The sequence below is a fragment of the Oncorhynchus clarkii genome, chromosome 2 (assembly GCF_045791955.1).
Source record: "Oncorhynchus clarkii lewisi isolate Uvic-CL-2024 chromosome 2, UVic_Ocla_1.0, whole genome shotgun sequence".
Lineage (NCBI taxonomy): Eukaryota > Metazoa > Chordata > Actinopteri > Salmoniformes > Salmonidae > Oncorhynchus > Oncorhynchus clarkii.
In genome coordinates, this window is record NC_092148.1 from 66,658,252 (window position 1) to 66,677,219 (window position 18,968).

Sequence of the window (18,968 nt, forward strand, 5' to 3'; positions counted from 1 at the left end):
CCATAATTGTGAAATTTGTTGATATCCTTTGCTAGTTAGAACGTTATTAGCCCAGTTATAGATAAGTATAGGTCAGCAATGGGGAGTTACTGCTTCCTACAAGAGCGCAAAACATGTAGGCTACTTTCAAGCTGTCTTTGAAAGGAGTCAAGTAGAAAGCTTATGACTTCATTAAAGGGGCAGTGTTGTATTTTGAGACAGGCTTGAATATGCAAATTAGCCAACAGTCAGAGGGGTAGCCTACATTGTCTAATTTTCTGTGTGGTAATAATAATATATTTTATTTATAAAGTGGTTTCTTGCATCATACAACATAAGACAATGCACTTTACAGTCAGCTATTTGGCCAATGGTGTTACAGACCAAGTAAAAAATAATGAACTAATGTCAGCCTTTCATAATGTAAAAACATTTTTTAAACTCTAATGCAATGTAGGCTATATCATAGAAATAAAAAGCTATGTACATGTGAAAATGTCATGGGATATGCTCTATTGGTTTTGTTGGTAGGCCTGCATTAGGCTCAAATAGCCACACAACCCTATTGGCTACTGTCAAAAACTGTAAGAGTACAGCCTCAGTGTACAAGTTTCCTTTCACAAGACCTCAAATGTATTCAGTGCACCCCAAAAATGTGAGGGCACATTGTTTACAAATTCTAATTCAAAGCAATCAGGGCACTGCCTTAACAGCTGACTGGTAAAGCAACTGGCAGTCTGCCATCTGCTTTCTAAAAGACTGCTCTCCGAGCAATGCTTTGCATGGTCCTAGAGCCAGAATTTACAAATGGAGCTATAGCATTTTAATCGGGATTGTAATGCTTTCAATGTACTTTTTATATCAAAGGCTAATACAGGACTGGTAAAGGCCCAGTGCACAATTTGTGATTTAAAAAATAATAATTTATTTGTATTTTTATTGTATTTAAAATTAAAATAAAAATCTGGTCAGATTTTTCAGAGGGTTCACCCCTACTTCCCGCGGTCATGAATAAAACTGAAAGCTAACTGGCTCTTGTCTAGAATCGAGACAGCAGAACGGATGGCTGCGCAGACAACCCAGTCTCCCAGCCTATACCTCTCCTCTCAGATTGGGTTGGCGCAGAATGAAAATCATAAATACCCAATGCGGATTGGGACGGTTAGTTAGAAGTCCCTCCCTCCTCTATTGTCTTTGACTGTGTGACGTAACGTCAAGCGTGGGTGGGGGGGTGCTGACTATATTGCAGTGAGCGGGAGTTCATTTCGGCCCTTCTTTGCTCGGAGTTTCACGGTTATTAAGCTGCAAGTAATTTGGGCAAATCATGGCTGGGTACTTGAAGGTCCTCCGCTCTCTCTCTAGGTCGGCGACCACTCTCTCCAAAAACCCCGCTGTGCTCGCGCCAGCTGCAACCTCCCAGAGTTTGCAACAGAGGAATTGTGAGTTTTGAGCCAAATAGTGGCCATTTGTCATAGTTACATGATATTTTACAGAATCATACAAAAATTACTTTTATAAGGCACACCGGCAAAGCCCGGCAAAGTAACATTAGCCTATCCAGTGTAGCTTTCTCGCCGTTACTTTAGCTCGCTATGGTAGCTGTCTCTTGCGCCCCATTTGGCCAGTTTTTTTAGATGTTTGTTTATTTTGGTTGATGGGTAAGTAACTGTTACTACTAATATGAAACATTCTTCAATTAGCCAATTTATTCCACGAATGCACATAGCCATTAACCGAGCAAATGTTGTACTAACGTTAGCTGTCAGTGCATAAAATTGACTTGTTTACAAGGCGAGTCATCTGCCTGACCTAGAAACCGGTAGCGAGGGGAAGAGGGTCGAGGGAGATTTGTCTGTCACTTTGTTGTCTATAAAATGTAAATAAAAAATGCATTTCACCTTTGGCCTAAAGTAGAGTGCATCACAACGAATTAGGCTAAATTAAGTTCTCGATATTAGATCAATGTATACTAAATATTGAAATATCAAATCTGACCATTACCATTTACCATGCGAGCAACGTTTGTGAATTAATTTATTTTAGATGTGGGAAAAATGTATAGTGTCAGTATGAAATACGGAATATACATGAATACAATTATTTTTAATAACTGTCTGTGTTTACACCTTCATTGTTTTGCTCTAGTGTTGTTGCTAAGAAACCTTTACCAAGGTTAGCCTATTGTGGGACAGGGCTCTGCAACAGAGAAATGGTTGCCAGAAGTGTTACGTCCAACCAGCAGCATAACTGAACCATGTCGCAACTGTGGAGTCTATCAAGAAATGTGTTTGACGGGCACTGATCCTTTTTTTTTTTTATCTTGACCTCCCTAATAACTTTACAGATGCCCTATAACCTTCCAGATTTACATTCAAATTAGAAAGTCCAAAATATGGATGGTATTTAAGATAGTATTATTTTGTTAGTAGCTAGCTGTAATGCCCTGCCACTTCTGTTCTTTGACTTTGAAGCACTGTATAAAGTAGCAGGTCAGTTGAAGGGTAGCTTGTTTCCCCCTCTATCTGCACACATGTAGGCTTTACACTCTGTTGTCTCTGAATCCTAATCCTGATATTTATGTGTTGGAAGAAGTGACCTAGTTTGCTGCCAGTGATATGTTTGTCTAGAATGGGGTTTTGTGAGGATTGACTCCAACGAAGGGGCTCTAGATAGATTAAAGGCCTTGGTCCTGTTAAAACAACCCACTATCCATCCAGTCATACCCTTGCTGTGGTTGTAAGGACAGACATAAAAGATCAGGCTGATTTTAAAGCAATCACAGGCAACACTTCTGTTAAAGTATTACAATGATCATGGATGGAAACTTTCAAACTATGGTGGATGGTTTTGGTGTGACATTTGACCTTTTCTTAACCAAAAACATCATTAGTCTGAGTTTGTATTGCTTTGATTCAATTGACATGTTCATAAAGGTATTGGCAAACTGTTCAGTTTTTATTATTACAGTCACAAGATGGACTTTGTCTGCCAGGAGCATTTTATTGTGTGTAGCTGGAGCTTTGAATTTTGCTGAGTGGAATAATTTTTAAATGCAGGCATGAATGGGTATGGCAAATTTAGTGGTCTACTTTTGTCATTTTATTTGGTATAACATACTTAAGGTAAAGTGATATACAGAAAATGGAGTTATATAAATCCACGTTATAACCAACAAATGTTTTGGTCGTCTGTACCATACACAAACACACTTCGTTCAATGCGTATGCAGAAACAAATTACTACTTTAATTTGCTAATCTCATGCTTCTTGAAGAGTAGCCAAGTTCTGTTTTAAATGGCTGACCTGAAATGTAGCCTAGACCTTCTGTATGTTTAAAAAAATTACCTTAAACACACTTGACTGAGATTTTAGTTAGCAGAATAAGCATAGCCATGATCTGACCTTCAAGAGTTAAGCGCATGTAGATATTTTGGTTTGCATTGTCCTTGACTACTCGACTAGGTGTATGTCATATGGATATGAAAGGCCTGTATCACACAAGACAAGCTATCTTTCAGATAAGCCCTCCAGTTGCAAGTGACTGTTTGCTCATGTGTCCCTGTTGGCCTTCTGATATTTTGCATACGTTAATGACTAATGTATAAACATTTTTTGTGAAAGCTTAAAAGCCGGATGTGGAGGTCCTAGGCTGGCGTGATAACACGTTGTTTACGGTTGTGAGGCTGGTGGACATACTGTCAAATTCTCTAAAACGAAGGTGGCTTATGGTAGAGAAATGAACATTAACATCTTTCGAACGGCTCTGGTGGCTATTCCTGCAGTCAGCATTCCAATTGCACACTCCCTCAACTTAAGACGTGACAACTGCACATTTTAGTGGCCTTTTATTGACCCAGGACCTGTGTAATGATCAAGCTGTTTAATCCGCTTCTTGATATGCCACACCTGTCATGTGGATGGATTATCTTGGCGAAGGAGAAATGGTCACTAACAGCACTAACAGGGATATAAAGAAATTTGTGTGCAAAATGAGAAGCTTTTTTTGTCTATGGAAAATATTGGATCTTTTATTCAGCTCATGAAACATGACCAACACTTTACAATTTCTTTTTCATATTTTTGTTCAGTATAGTAGTCATCTCTCCTGCGCGAGTACACATTCTGGGTAAACAATTTCATCTCACCTGCTTCTTATCTGGCAAGTTGTCATGGTGGATCACATTCTCAATTTTTCCTTGCACATCTTACATTACAAGAGTATTGCAGATTTAGCTTTGTTATTTTTTTTTTTTACAAATGTTTGGAGGGGGGGTGATGAATCTTTCATTCAGAGTTCACCCCCAGTGTCCGTAAGCTTTTTACACATGGCAACATTCTTGCTCAAAACATCTGATTTCTGCTAAATGTTCTCTACAGTATTCAAAAGTGAAGGATGGCCTAATTGTTGCCAGTTGTGATGGCACGTCAACTATTGGCTCTCAAAGGATTAAGTCCTGTATGACTGAATGAGTCTTCCTTTGATTGCATGCAGTAAACTAGATAACCCAATCTCTCTTTTTACTGTATCCGACTACTGTCTACATTCCTGGGCCATGACCCAATAAAGATGTTCAACCTTTTATTTAACCAGGCAAGTCAGTTAAGAACAAATTCTTATTTTCAATGACGGCCTAGGAACAGGGGCAGAAAGACAGATTTGTACCTTGTCAGCTCAGGGGTTTGAACTTGCAACCTTCCAGTTACTAGTCCAACGCTCTAACCGCTCTAACCACTAGCCCTGACCTAAATGAAGACTTGTGAAGTTATGGACCTTATTTTACTCCTTGTTGAGAGGGTTTGTGAATGTCCAACAGAGTTTCTGGAGTAGGGTGTTTTGAGAGGTGCATAGTTGCACTAAAGGTCACATGTTGTGTATACTTAATATAAAGGTTGTCGTACAGCATAGGTCCATGTGGCGGTCTTATTTGATCATTCTACTGAATACCGCCATTTTGTTTCTTTACACTTCTTGGATGTCCTGGGGAGCAGTAGAAACATAGACTTGGCAGGAACATCAGAAAGTCACTTGATTCCCTGCACCTCCCCCTTTCCACTCCCTCTCCACTGCATGGTCTATCTGGAAGAGTGGGTGAGGGCCTGCCTTCTGCCAGGGCCTTTTTTTAAAGGCAGAGTCGTGTGGGAGCAGAGCCTTGTTTTCTAATAGATAATTGGACTACTTGTCTGGGTGAATCAGAGGGCATGATGCATTGCAGCTACAGATGAAGGAAAATAGAAATGTCTTGCTGTCAACATTCTTTAGTTATGGGCATTAAGAGAGCTGAATATCTAACTGTTCATGGAGATATGAAACCATGAAGTGCAAATGACAGTGCAGTGTCTTGTAGGAAGAGGTGACTTTGATCTCACAACTCTCCTAATTGAGAACCAACTGTTTCTAGAACCCTCCCAAGCAGCATGAGCCTGTTCATGAAATCTTTTCTGAGACTTTAAGAATATTCAGACTTTCAAAGAAAATATTCCAGTGCATATTATAGTATTGGTTGTCATTGGTTTTTGGGTGGGCATGTTGCAGTCAAATATCATTAAAAAAAAATTATAATAATACATTTTGTGTGTGTGTGTATGGTAATGAGCTAGAATGACTAGGCCAACATTGGTACTCCTCACTACTAGGTGTAGGTCAAGATTGGGACAAAGGCTGCCAGTTTCCATTAATGCACTCTTCTATTTTGGACAGATGGGGACAAACGTATCAAGGTGTCCCAGCCTGTGGTGGAAATGGACGGAGATGAGATGACTAGGATCATCTGGGAGTTCATCAAAGAGAAGGTGCTGAACTGGGACCATTGGAGGAGGGTAGAGGGATGACACAGTGGTGTCTGTCAGACCCAGGGGAGGATTGCTCTCTGACTAGTCTATTTTTACACAACTGACTGACCCACAGATTGAGAGTGTTTATGTGTCTGAGTGCTGGGAGATTGCCTGTATGCTGTGTTTTTTGTTGTTGTTGTAAGGTTTCTCTCTTGCATTGGCTACTCGCCTCCTGGAGATAGCAGATGGTGTGTTGGATTAGTCTGAACATAAATATTAATGGAAGAAAAACATGACCCGTTTTCTGACTAAACATGTTTAATGCGTATTGTTCCACGTAAAACAATATGGGATCACACCACATGAATGAGGATACAAATTATTATATCTACCATGTTGTCATGTTGTGTTGCTACCATGCTGTGTTTTTATGTTGCTTCCATGCTATGTTGTCGTAGGTCTCTCTTTATGTAGTGTTGCGGTGTCTCTTGTCGTGATGTGTGTTTTTGTCCTATATTTTGTATTTATTTTTATCCAAGCCCCCGCAAGAGGCCTTTTGGTAGGCAGTCATTGTAAGTAAGAATTTGTTCTTAACTGACTTGCCTAGTTAAATAAAAAAAACAATGAGTGGTATCTAAATGGCATTCATTGTGTTTTTTAAAGATTTCATGTCAGTATTGAATTGACAATCTTACTGTTATTTTGACCCTGATGTGCTTGGACTGTGTTGTGGACATTGATTAAAGCACATCCATACCATCAGTCATAGCTCACTGTTGAGACAATGTCTGGAATCCACTTGTCCTCTGAATAGATTATACCAAAGATCTATTATATTGACAAGATGGTCGAGTGACTGCTCCAACAATGGAAATACATTTCCTCCATGTCCGATGGGACCATTCTAGCAATGAGGCCAGATATGTGTGACTGGCACAACTAAGTTGTTTTTCACAGTTGCCGGAATGCCACGTGCATCCACTTGGATCCGTACATTTGTTACAGCCTAAACATTACAAAACTTCTATTTCATCAGATACGCCTCACATAATTCAGCACTTTTTCACAAACCTCGGACTCTCACCTGGACAGAATATGGGCGCTGTAAATCCTCTCGCTTTGCTTCGTCCTTTCTGTTTATATGTAAGGTCAACTTTCTTTGTCTGTGACAGCCTGCAGCTGGACATAGTTTGAGTTCTGATTCCTCTGTCAATGTGTTCTACTCCTCCAGCTTATCCTCTCCAACGTGGATGTGGAGCTGAAGTACTACGACCTGGGTCTGCCATACCGTGATCAGACTGATGACCAGGTCACCATCGACTCTGCCATCGCCACCCAGAAGTACCATGTCGCTGTTAAATGTGCCACAATCACTCCCGATGAGCAAAGAGTAGAAGGTATTTGAATAGCATTTATGTATTTTATAGTTTTACTGTAAAGGTTTCATCCCTTCTCCAAATGCCCCCCCCACCCCACCCCCAAGGGTCACTCAACTTCACACAATGCATTACATATTTATTTATTTTTCACTCATTGGAACCTAACTTTATGGTTTAAATGTTGCCATATTGCTGTTATATGAGAACTGTGGTTTTCCATCAGAGTTCAAACTGAAGAAGATGTGGAAGAGCCCCAACGGAACCATCAGGAACATCCTAGGTGGCACAGTCTTCCGTGAGCCAATCATCTGCAAGAACATTCCCAGGCTTGTTCCAGGTTGGACACAGCCCATCACCATTGGCAGACATGCCTTTGGTGACCAGGTAAGTTCCTTCTAAATGAAAGAAATTGTATTATTTTTGTCTTCAGTATATGTGATTGTAACCTATCCATTGTTTTTACAGTACAGAGCTACAGACTTTGTTATCAGCCAGCCAGGCACATTCAAGATGGTCTTCTCCCCTACTGATGGGAGCAAAGGCCAGGAGTGGGAGGTCTACAAGTTTCCTGGAGGTGGCTGTGGAATGGGCATGTACAACACAGATGAGGCGAGTTCAGCATGTTATTCACTTCTTAAGATTACTTTACTTTATTTTGTCAACTAGATTAAAAATAAAAAAAATACTGACATTATTTTGTCCTAGGTTTTTTTACCTATGAGATTCAAGTGGTAGTGCATGGAGTGAGTTCACCTCCTGTAAACCTGCCTTACCATGTTTGTTTACCATCATGAGGAGTGTTTGATTTGACAATATCAGAGGTCATGTGGTAGACTTTCAACTTGTCTAGTGGAAATAGAAGTGTGAAGTGCGGACTAATCAGGGGGTTAATAGCCAGAAGGATGTTAACCTCTGTACTGCTGCTTATGACCTACTCTTGGCCCCATGAACCCATGTTCTCTTTCTATTCTACCACAGTCTATTTCAGGCTTTGCGCACAGCTGCTTTCAGTACGCCATTGGCAAGAAGTGGCCCCTCTACCTGAGTACCAAGAACACCATTCTCAAAGCCTACGATGGTAGATTCAAGGACATCTTTGAGGAAATCTACCAGGCGTTAGTATTTATTTTTATGACCTCTTTAGCCTTAACCGGTTATGGAGTAAAATATTGGTTGTTTCTTCCTGGTTCATGGGGTTCCTCGCATAGTTTATATTGTGTAATGCACTGCACTCTAGGGTTGTGAGAAATGTACCATTTCTCTTAACGTTTATACTGCACTTTTTAAAAATCGTTTTAAACCTTGTTAAATCATAAAATGAAGCGAATTCACAATTCAGATATGGTTCTGTGTATGACCGCTGGGGGGGGCAATGCACTTCACTCTACCGCAGTCCTGGCTACCTACATACTGGTCGTCACTAGGTACCAAAGTCATAAAGCCGATCTATTTCTCTTCTTAACGTGATTTTAATCCTAACCTCAACTACACTGCTAACCTTATGCCTAACCTTTAAATTAAGGCCAAAAAGAGAGAAAAAAATGTGCATTAATTTTTACAATGGAGAGTTTTGACTTTGTGGCAGTGGAAACGAGTGAAAACCCTACTTGTACTTGCAGAGCAATCATTGTACAATTTCTCCATCAGTGCCATCACGGTTTTTAGACATGGCATTTGTAGTCTTGTTTTAGATATGCCGTTAAGAGTATTGAAGTCGACATCCTCTACCATTGACAATGGCTGCATATCAACTGCAATTTCTGTAATCAGCGCTGTGATTTTCTCGCTGTCTCTTTTCGCACTGCTACCAGGAACTGGTTGGGTTGTCCCTTTCAGCACTGCACCTGTACTGCAACTGTAGCTCAGTTCCGCATCACAAAGTTTGCATTTCATCAGCTCTTAACGTCTCAAAATATTGCCATACAGGACTTCGCTCCTGTCACTTCACTTTATATCCGTGTCAAATAATTTGAAAGATTCATATCTCCTAACGTTACAGCATTGTTGCATAAGGTATTTGTAAATATATATATATATTGGGGTCTGTTAGTGGTAGTTTTGTGATAACTGCACTGTGACTATAATAAAAAATAAATACAAAATATTTAAAGTTTTCAGTTAGGGATTGTTCTAAATGTTATTGATCCCAATGTTGTTTAAACTTTCACACCCCTGCTGCACTCACTATCATATTGTTTGTGTCCATAGGAATTACAAACCAGAGTTTGACAAGCTGAAGATCTGGTACGAGCACAGGCTTATTGATGACATGGTTGCCCAGGTGCTGAAGTCTGATGGTGCCTTTGTGTGGGCCTGCAAGAACTACGATGGAGACGTACAGTCTGACATCCTGGCTCAGGGTGAGGGATTAGGAAATGTACACCTCACTTCAAATGAAATGAGTTTGGATGAAAATAGTCCTTGTAACAGGTTTGACTATGGGTGACTGACATACTGTATGGGTTCTCCACAGGTTTCGGCTCTCTGGGTCTGATGACGTCAGTGCTGGTGTGTCCCGATGGCAAGACTATTGAGGCAGAGGCAGCCCATGGCACAGTGACCAGGCACTACCGCGAGCACCAAAAGGTTAGTCAGTCTAGTATTAACCGCCTCCCTTACAACCCTAGGTCCATATTGAAGCATAAATCATGGCGCATGCAACAGTGGTATGGGAGGAGTCAAATTAGTGTGTCTCTGTTTTAATGTCTGCCTGGTTGATTTGTGTATGAACAGTGCTGTCTTGTGGTGGGAAATATGCTGCCAAAATGACTTCATAGGCTGAAAGAAATGATCCATCACCATGGGATTGTTGTAGCCCTATTTTGTACCTGCTTTTACATTATCAGTAAAGTATCGGTATTTCCATGGTTAAACTGTGACCTTTGTCCACCTTTAGGGAAACCCAACAAGCACCAACCCCATTGCCAGCATCTTTGCTTGGACCAGAGGGCTTGAGCACCGGGGTAAACTTGATGGCAACCCTGACCTGATCAAGTAAGAAATTAATTGAGCTAGTCTTAAATTATTATTTTTAACAGATTGTCACTAGATATGATCATTTAATGATCACATTTGGCTTTAACTTAAGTCTTCATAAACTGTACCATGAAGGGAATTAATTATCATACAACAAGCAGTTGTGCTGCTTAGTCCCACTGTCCTATTCCATTAGTGTTTGCCAGGCCAAATGGCAGTGTTTTAGATTCACAGGTGACTATTACTGAAATCTTGTCTGTTTGACCTGCAGGTTCGCTCTGACTCTGGAGCGGGTGTGTGTGGAGACTGTTGAGAGTGGCGTTATGACTAAGGACCTCGCTGGCTGCATTCACGGCCTTTCCAAGTTAGCTCATTACTATTGCATTTACTAAATTATTGATCTGCCTAACATGTTAATTAATGCATGGATCATTGTCATGTTTTTGTATTATAATCAGGGGAGAGAGAATAATTTGATTTTGACCTGTTATTGAAGTGTGCATGACTCTCTCGGACAGGGGCCTTGACTGAGTAACTTGTGTTCTTTCGTTGCAGATGCAAGCTGAATGAACACTACGTCAACACTGAGGACTTCCTGGACGCCATCAAGAATAACCTGGACAGAGCCCTGGGCAAGTGAAGGACTGAAGAGTGCAACTAGCCTGAAAGTGACATTGTCCTGTTTTTGTACCTAATTGTTAACTTCGGTCAGATAGCCACATGCATATTGTCTGAAGAAAGAAGTAATATGTAGTGTGTCAGATTGTACTGTTGATCTGTTCCATCTAGCACTCCTGTCCCTATTTCCAGGGTTCTATTTTTATAATGAAGTACTATATTCCGATACTGTATTATGCCTTCAAAGCAACATGAAGGCCATGTCAAGAATATTTGCTAATACATCTTGTTTGATCCTATGCTTGTGTTCTGCCTCATTTTAATATTCTATGATAAAAGGAGCACACTGAATTTAAAGGTAAATAAATTTATTATTTTACAGTATTGTCTGGCACACATTTTACATAGTTCTAGCAACAGGATATTTCCACACCAATGTGTAACACAGAAAGCCATTCAAGTTCCAGATATTTTTTTCCCCCTCTAAATAGTTCTCTCAAATTTGCATTTTGTTTATTAAGGTGATGCAGGTGATGTCTGTAAAATTAATCAGGGAAAAAAATATAGTGAATTTCCCAAATGTTCAGCTGGGTCTGTGGCCCTGTCATGTTGGGAGTTGTCGTTCATCACTTTAGACCAGTGTGCAGCATGATGGATAGCACATTCCAGGGCACTTCATTTCTGTCCAAAGTTTTAGGACCGTTCCTGTTGAGACTCCGCCCTGAACCAAAACCACCATGCGTATGCAGGGGCTGCATTTTCTTTTGAGATCTGTCCCATAAAGGCTTGCGTGGGGGCATAAATTGTGACGTATCATGAAAAATGAAACTGCACTAGTGTCTTCATGGTAATCCTTTTTAAATATACTTTGGGGAGGATAAAGCCCAAAGTCTATTGGGGAAACATGAACTCAAGCTCTACAATGCAGAGAAAGGGTGTCACTAGACTGCTATTGTGTTTGGCAATATGGCCCAGATTTGGTCAGATTCTTTGGTGACTACATCGGAGGGGCAATATAATTTATTTTGCTTTTACAACACTAAGATAAGCTGTGGTCTGCATCAATACAATATATTTGACTGGGGACAAAAGTGACAATGCAAGAACTTAAAATCAAGCTGGTCACATGGGGCTATAAATTGATGGCATGAGCAATATTAGCGTCTGACACTGGGCGAAGGATTTATTTCTGCACATTGCAAATATAACAATGAAATAAAAATCCTAGAACTGTAGTTGAAACTACTCACAGTATAAAATGTTAACCTGGGAAGTAAAAAAAAAAAAAAAAATGGTTGGTTCACATGAACTGCTTGAACGGTATCAGCTTTGGTACGGGACATGAACAGAGGACACATTTGACAGGCCTGTATGCATTTCTAGACATGTTAGTAAAAGCAATAATACTCAGCTGTATTCTGACTTATCCGCAAACTTGCTCAGGATTGTCTGAGTAAGTGCATTTCACTATCACATATTTGTTTCCCTAAAACGTGTGCTTACAGAGTTAGGCCACCCCTGGGGATGTATGTTGAGTAGGACTCTCCCAGGAGGTTAGATGATTTATTTTCAGATATGACCTTTTTCACGTGAACACATCAATCACAATGTTGTGGCACCTAGAGGTGAAGTCACGTTTCAATACAAAACAAGATGGCGATGAGAAATGTACAATCCCAAATGTCCTGTCTCTCACTCCCAATGAATATCAGAGCAAGAAAACCGAGATTCCAGTGCATATGAATGGGCAGATTCCACCACTTTAAACTGCTAGCGGCACTACCTCCCTTTTAGTATACACTTCTACTCAATATGGGGTCTTTTGTCATCATTCATGCTGTGTTGTAGCGCCCTGGACCCTTGGTGTAGCTGCTATGATACTCCAATTCAGACAGTTTAGCGATGTCTGGTGTGTTGATACTGGCCAGGTTCTCTCGTTCGCTGAATTCAAGGTTCTCTTCATCGTAGTCCTCCTGGTTCTCTATGTCAGGGGGGGCTTCTGAGGAAGGAAATGCACAGACACACTCATGAGCCCATCTTGTCCTCTCTCACACACACAGCAACTCCCAGCCTCAGAGGACAGCCTCCCTATCACTCTCCACTGATAGAGACAGGAATGTCTAATACAAGAACTTCTATATTTACAAAACACAGAGGGAGAAGAGCGGCAGAAAAGCACCATAACACTTGGCCAGTAGATTACAGTGGACTGACTGACAACAACGCAACATGACGCCCATTCAAATTTCAAGTGTATCTGAGAAATGAACATTATGTAAACATTTTCATATTTTTTTTTACATGGTATTGCATTAATTCATGACCAAAATCATAACTGCCATCAGGTGCATAACTGACATAAGGTACAAACTGATGGATGGTACTGATGTTAGTCACCTCGTCCGTCTGGTGAAGCATCCAGGACGCCGTGTTTGACCTTCATGTGTCGGCTCAGATTGCCCTTCAGATTGAACTTGCTGGAGCAGTAAGGACACTTGAAGGGCTTGCTGCCAGCGTGGAGGTGCATGTGGCCCAGGAGGTTGTACATTCTGTTGAAAGATTTGCCACACACCTGGAACACAATAGAATAACAATACTCTTGGAACTGTGGAACTCAACCCATGCTGTCTACTGAGACCTACTCCTCTTACCTTGCACTTGAAAGGTTTGACAGGCAGGTGGACGATCATGTGTGTTTTGAGGGTCTGTTTCTGGATGAAGGTCTTGAAGCAGACGTGACACTGGAAGGGCCTGATGCTGGCGTGGATCAGCATGTGTCTCTTGAGGTTAGCAGAGAGGGTGAACTCCCGGGCACACACCTCACATTTGAATTCTTTCATACCCTGGGAAAATAACGAGGGTTGGCAATTTAATTAATTAGATAATTTTCTTGTTGATAAACAGCAAGCTATGGTTTCACAGAGACATTGAAATTAACATAAATATTGGTTGTTATTATAGAGAAGCATACACACACAAACACAGAGAAATCATAGGTCAGAGCAGGATGTGTAATTGCTGTATGGTAGACGTGAAATCCTTGCTTAATGGCCGCAACTTGATGCATACACATTAGCTCCACCAAGTGTTGGCTCTGAGCCTGTGATGCTTTCACAATATGGAAAGGTGCATGTTTAGTATTGAAAAGCGCATTAAAACATTAACATGAATGTTTGGATACGCCTAGATTTTGATGAACACTAAAAATAAGTGTAATTATTCGTAACAGTATTTGTAAGCCAATATTTGAGTAAATACTTTGTTAATGTGACACCATAATTACTAAGAGCGAGGCTCTAGGTCTAGGATGAATCATGGTAGAGATCAGAGCATAAAAAAAGGTATGAGTTGGTATGACACACCTCACAGCACAAAGCACATACAGGAAGAGGTCAGGCCAAATACAATGAACCAAGCACTTTGAAGGCTATGTTTACACTGCAACTGGTTGGGGCAATAGGAATAACAGCCTTTAGATATTTTTATATACCTCTGAGTTCACCTAACCCCATTTGTCTCTGTCTCTTAAAGTCTGAATTTATGGGAATATTGAGCAACACACTACAGCCCTTATCTTAGTGTTTATCACATTAATCAAGGGGTATGTGATTCATTAGAAGCAGACTACTTGATGACCTAGAGCATAGTGGAATATATGGACCATCAAAAGTCAGTGGAGTTTCAGTACCTGGTCAGCGAGGGCTTGCGGTATTAGTACCTTATGAGTGAGGGCATGCTGCTTGAGGTGATGGATCTGGACAAACTCCATGCCACACTCGGGGCAGACGTAGGGCCTTACGTTCTGGTGCTTCATGAGGTGGTTCTGCAGCTGGCTGCGGTAGGCAAAGGACTTGTTGCACTCGGTACACTGGTAAGTGGTGGGGCCCTGGTGGCTGGTCTGGTGGCGCTTCAGGTGGGCGTGGGTGGGGAACTCCATACCACACTGGGAACACAAGTGGCAGTGGCCGTTCTCGTGCTTGTTCTCGTGGGACCGGAGCTCACTGGGGTAGGCGAAGCCTCGCCCACAGAAGCGGCAGCTGTAAGGCTTGATGTCGGAGTGCTGCAGCATGTGCCTCTTCAGGTGGCTGGTCTGGGTGAAGGCCTTCTTACACACGGTGCACTTGTGTGGCCGGGTGCCCTGGTGGGTGAGCAGGTGGGTCTGGAGGTGGCTGGGCTGCTTGAACAGCTTGCCACAGTGCAGGCACTCGTGGGGCTTGATGCCATTGTGGCCCAGGATGTGGGTGACCAGGTTGTACTTGGAGGTATAAGACTTCTCACACATGCGGCACTTCCATCTCTTCAGGCCCTCTCCCACATCCACGCAGTAGGACTCATCTATCTGGACGTTGATGTCCAGCCGGTCGATCTGCATGCGCCTGGCTATCCCCTCGGCGTCTGCAGCCCACAGCATGCCCTGGCTGCTCTCGTCATAGTCCCCCACGGCCACGTCAGCAGACTCATAGGCCACCTCGCTGGACTCAAAGTAGTGGTTCATGATGGGATTGGGACTGTCTCCCCTATCTCCTCCAGTCTTGAGGTTCAACACTCCGTCCTCCTCAGCTAACTCCTCTTCTTGCCCCTCTCCTCCTCCCCCTCTCCTCTCCTCTGACCGAGTGTCTGTCTTGGTCTGACTGGACGTCTCTCTCACACACACAGCACAGTTACCACAGCTCTGCTCCTCCTTCAGAGGCCCTCTGTGAGTGGCTGGCTCCTCCATCTTGCCTGGGCTGCTAGGGCTCTTTGCCATATGGATGCAGGACGGAGGGGTTTCAGACTCTCCCCTCTCCCCTTTGACCTGAGTCTGTACGCTGGGGACTTTGTGATGCTCCCCTGGCGCTCCTCCTTCATTCCTGGGCCCCCTGGTTCTCCCTCTGGGCCCGGGGCGCCTCCTCTCATTCCTGTGGGGCTCCGACTCCCCTACAGGCTCAGCCAGGTAGTCCCCGTTGGCCCCAATCAGCTGGTCAGCGTACTCATACTCCATGCCCTCTGGAGGAGGAGGGGTCCTGCCATACTCCCTGGGCTCGCCCATGTAGAAGCCATTGGGGGCGATGGTGGCTCCAAAGATCTCATTCTGGGAGATGAGGCCCAGGACAGCAGCCTGGGCTAGAGACAGCACCACCACGGGATCTGTCTGTGTTCCTGCATCCACCTGGCCTTCCATCACCTTGGGGTAGCACCGCATCAGACGGCCACTCTCCTCCTCCTGACAGAACACACACACAGCACTGATCAGGTCAGCACACAGCAGCAGCCCACATCACACAAGGACATGTATTCAGCATTGTGAGATTGCTTTATAACATAAGACACGTTGCTTACACATATTGCTTAACTACAAGGACTGACCAACAGATCTCTCTAAGTGATATGGATTCCTAAGAAATCAATGGTAGGTGTGTGTGGTGGGAATAATGATTAAGGATAGCCCTTAAGATCCCTGAAGTGGTCTGACATTTGTTTGTTATGCAACCCTCCTTCCCTACAACTCCACTGTTACAAGAATGTTTTCCAGACAGTGTTAGCCTGCTAGAGACAGTCAGCCGCATTCTGACAACACCGGGCTTCTTTGCTCTGAATCCAGTAGAGCACATTAGATGGAGGAGATAAGGCCGATCTGTGCCTGAGCCCCGCTTCCTTCCTTGACATCCTTTAAAATAATAAGGAACAGAAATGGGATGCAGGTCCAACCAGGAAGTGGACTTCCGTGGCCTGTCCACAGAGCTTCCTGTGGAGTCCAGAGTGGCCCTGGCCAGGCTGAACATGCTGGATTCATCATCACTGGGTTGAAGGTTGGGGCTATCTACCAGTCCCATTCATGAGGAGCAAGCCTAGCTGTCTGCCTTGCACACCTGACAGACTCAGTTATAACCATGACAGAACTCTCAAATATTTCGATATTCAAGACTTATACATAAGAGTAATGTTGTGGTTTAAACTGAAATGCAGCATGACACGCTACAAATGATTGCGTTTTCCCTCTAGATGTTTGAAAAGGTGGAACTAGAAGAAAGCTGAATGCTGGCATGACCAAGCCTCAGCTCTATGATACATGACAAGTCACTAGACACCCCGATACTTTCAGTTGTTTCCTACAAACCTGGTGAAGTGATGGGAAAATGAATGAGAAAAACCTGTCTCTTTATAGGCCTACACCTTAGTCTAGGTCGTACAATACCACACATCATGAGCTGCTACCTTTCATAATACAATACTGAAGAAAGAGACAGAGGATGGAGAGATGGGAAAAAGGAGAGAGAGAGAGAGAGAAGGAAAGAGTTGAGTAGACCTGGATGCCCTGATAACCACGTCATTTATAATTACTGCTTTTAAAGTAGTCAGACAAGGACAAACTGTGTGTTTGTGAGAGAGGAACAGAGTGAGTGAGGTGTGTATCTCTCTCTCTCTCTCTCTCTGTGTTTGTGTGTGTGTCTCTGTGTGTGAGAGAGAAAGAAGGAGAGGGAGGAAGAGAGAGGGAGATGTGGGCGGGGGAGGAGTGGCGGGAGGGAGGGAGGGAGGGAGAGAAATGAGATGGAGGGGCTGAAAGATAAAGAAAGAGAAGGGAGGGGGGGAAGAGGAGGGATGTGAAGGGAGAGATTGAGTGAGCATGTGAGAGAGAAGGGAAGAGGGAGAGAAAGGAAAAGGAGAGGGAGGGGTGTGGGGGGAGTGAAAGAGACAGATAGAGACAGAGTGAGTGAGTGAGAGAAAGAGAGAAAGGAGGGGAGGTAGAGAGGGGGAAGGAAGGAGAAAAACACGACAAAATGAAAGGCAGGAGAAATGAAAGACAAATAACAGAGAAACAGAAAGGCAAGATAGTAATTGCAAGAATCCATAGTTATTCATTTTAAGTTGTATGTAAGGTTTAAGACAAAATGTCAAACAATGAGAACCAAATTATTAACAATAGCCTAGCAAATGTGTGAGAGACAGAGAATAGTTAGTAGTCTAGTCTTATCTGTAAAATATGTTATTGCTGCAGTACTCTATGTAGAAAAGTAATCTCCTTTGACTTAGACATACATAGTGTAACCACCTTTAAAACAACCCCACTATCTGAACTAGTATTGTAATCACGGTCTCAGAGGATAGGCTAACAACTCACCACATTGTTCCTGGTGTGATGTTTGAGGTGTTTCAGGGATCTCATCCTTCAGGAGAACTGAGTGGAGTAAAAAAATCCAGCTCCTATTTATATCTGTGGGAGAGTGGGGCGGTCCCACGACTCATCCTCCTCCTACTGTTGCTGTTATCAGAACTGACTGTGCCGGCCCCGCCTCCCCTGCCGCCTCCCCTGCCCCCTCCCCTGCCCCCTCACACACACACACACACACACACACACACACACACACACACACACACACACACACACACACACACACACACACACACACACACACACACACACACACACACACACACACACACACAATCACCCCATTTCTTTCTTTCTTTCTCTCTCTCCCTCCCTAACCCTTCCTTCCTACATCTCACTTCTCTTTCTCTCTCCCCCTCTCCTTTTTCATTCTCTCTCTCTTTCCCCCCTCACTCACTCACACACACACACACACACACACCGACAAACACACATACATACAGCACACGCATTTTCTCTCTCTTTCTCACCACACACAATTCAGCATGACCCTTCAACACACATTTGTCTTTAAGGCACACAGAAACCCTAGCTTCTCTTATCACACTCATACTTTGCATTTCCTTTTGCAAGCATACTCCAACACACAAACAATTATAACATCTAATCAGTTGCTCCTCTGTGTGTGTGCGCGCAGAGACACAGACACAGCATGGGTGTAGGTGTGTCTGTCAGTGGCTGACTGTCACAAAAATAGTGACTGAGATATGCAAGAATATTTACTTTCTAGAGAACATGTAGTTTGTTGGCTTAATTTCTTAAATTAAATGTATTAAAAGTGAGACAGTTTTAAGTGTACCATGTCTGACATTCAGTAGAAGAATGAGTGACAAACGAAAGAGGAGAAAGGAGAGAAAATCAGTCAGGAAAGAGAGGGAGGGAGTGAGACAGACATGGGGGAGAGAGAATAAGGAAGAAAGAGGGAGAGGGAGTGAGACAGAGAGGTGGGAGGAAGGGGGGTTGGAGAGACAGAAAGAAAAAGAGAGAGAGGAAAGAGAGATGGGGGAGGGGGAGGGAAGAACAGAATGCAGCAAAAAAGGAGGAAGAAGGGATAGGAGAGACTGGGGGAGGGAGAGCAAAGCATAAGAAAGGAT

The 18,968-nt window shown here is 42.9% G+C and overlaps 2 protein-coding genes across 4 annotated transcripts; one reads left to right on the forward strand and one right to left on the reverse strand.

Annotated features, from left to right (window-relative positions):
- Positions 1-1,005: 1,005 nt before the first annotated feature.
- LOC139372393 (isocitrate dehydrogenase [NADP], mitochondrial) lies at positions 1,006-11,023 on the forward strand. Its single transcript, XM_071112105.1, has 11 exons — positions 1,006-1,418; positions 5,678-5,769; positions 6,983-7,148; positions 7,354-7,514; positions 7,596-7,739; positions 8,109-8,245; positions 9,339-9,490; positions 9,604-9,716; positions 10,027-10,124; positions 10,378-10,470; positions 10,662-11,023. The coding sequence occupies exons 1-11, from the start codon at positions 1,304-1,306 to the stop codon at positions 10,744-10,746; spliced, it is 1,356 nt and encodes a 451-aa protein (XP_070968206.1). The 5' UTR covers positions 1,006-1,303; the 3' UTR covers positions 10,747-11,023.
- A 52-nt stretch (positions 11,024-11,075) lies between these two features.
- On the reverse strand, positions 11,076-17,886 carry LOC139372368 (zinc finger protein 710-like). 3 transcript variants are annotated; one of them, XM_071112095.1, is made up of 5 exons: positions 17,824-17,886; positions 14,524-15,927; positions 13,376-13,567; positions 13,122-13,296; positions 11,076-12,723 (listed from the first exon to the last, which is right to left on the reverse strand). In XM_071112095.1, exons 1-5 carry the CDS (start codon positions 17,866-17,868, stop codon positions 12,557-12,559), a joined length of 1,983 nt encoding a protein of 660 aa, XP_070968196.1. In that variant the 5' UTR covers positions 17,869-17,886; the 3' UTR covers positions 11,076-12,556. The 3 variants fall into 3 exon arrangements, with proteins under 3 accessions (XP_070968196.1, XP_070968190.1, XP_070968185.1); XM_071112089.1 differs by having other exon boundaries at positions 14,443-15,927; XM_071112084.1 differs by having other exon boundaries at positions 14,413-15,927.
- Positions 17,887-18,968: the final 1,082 nt, after the last annotated feature.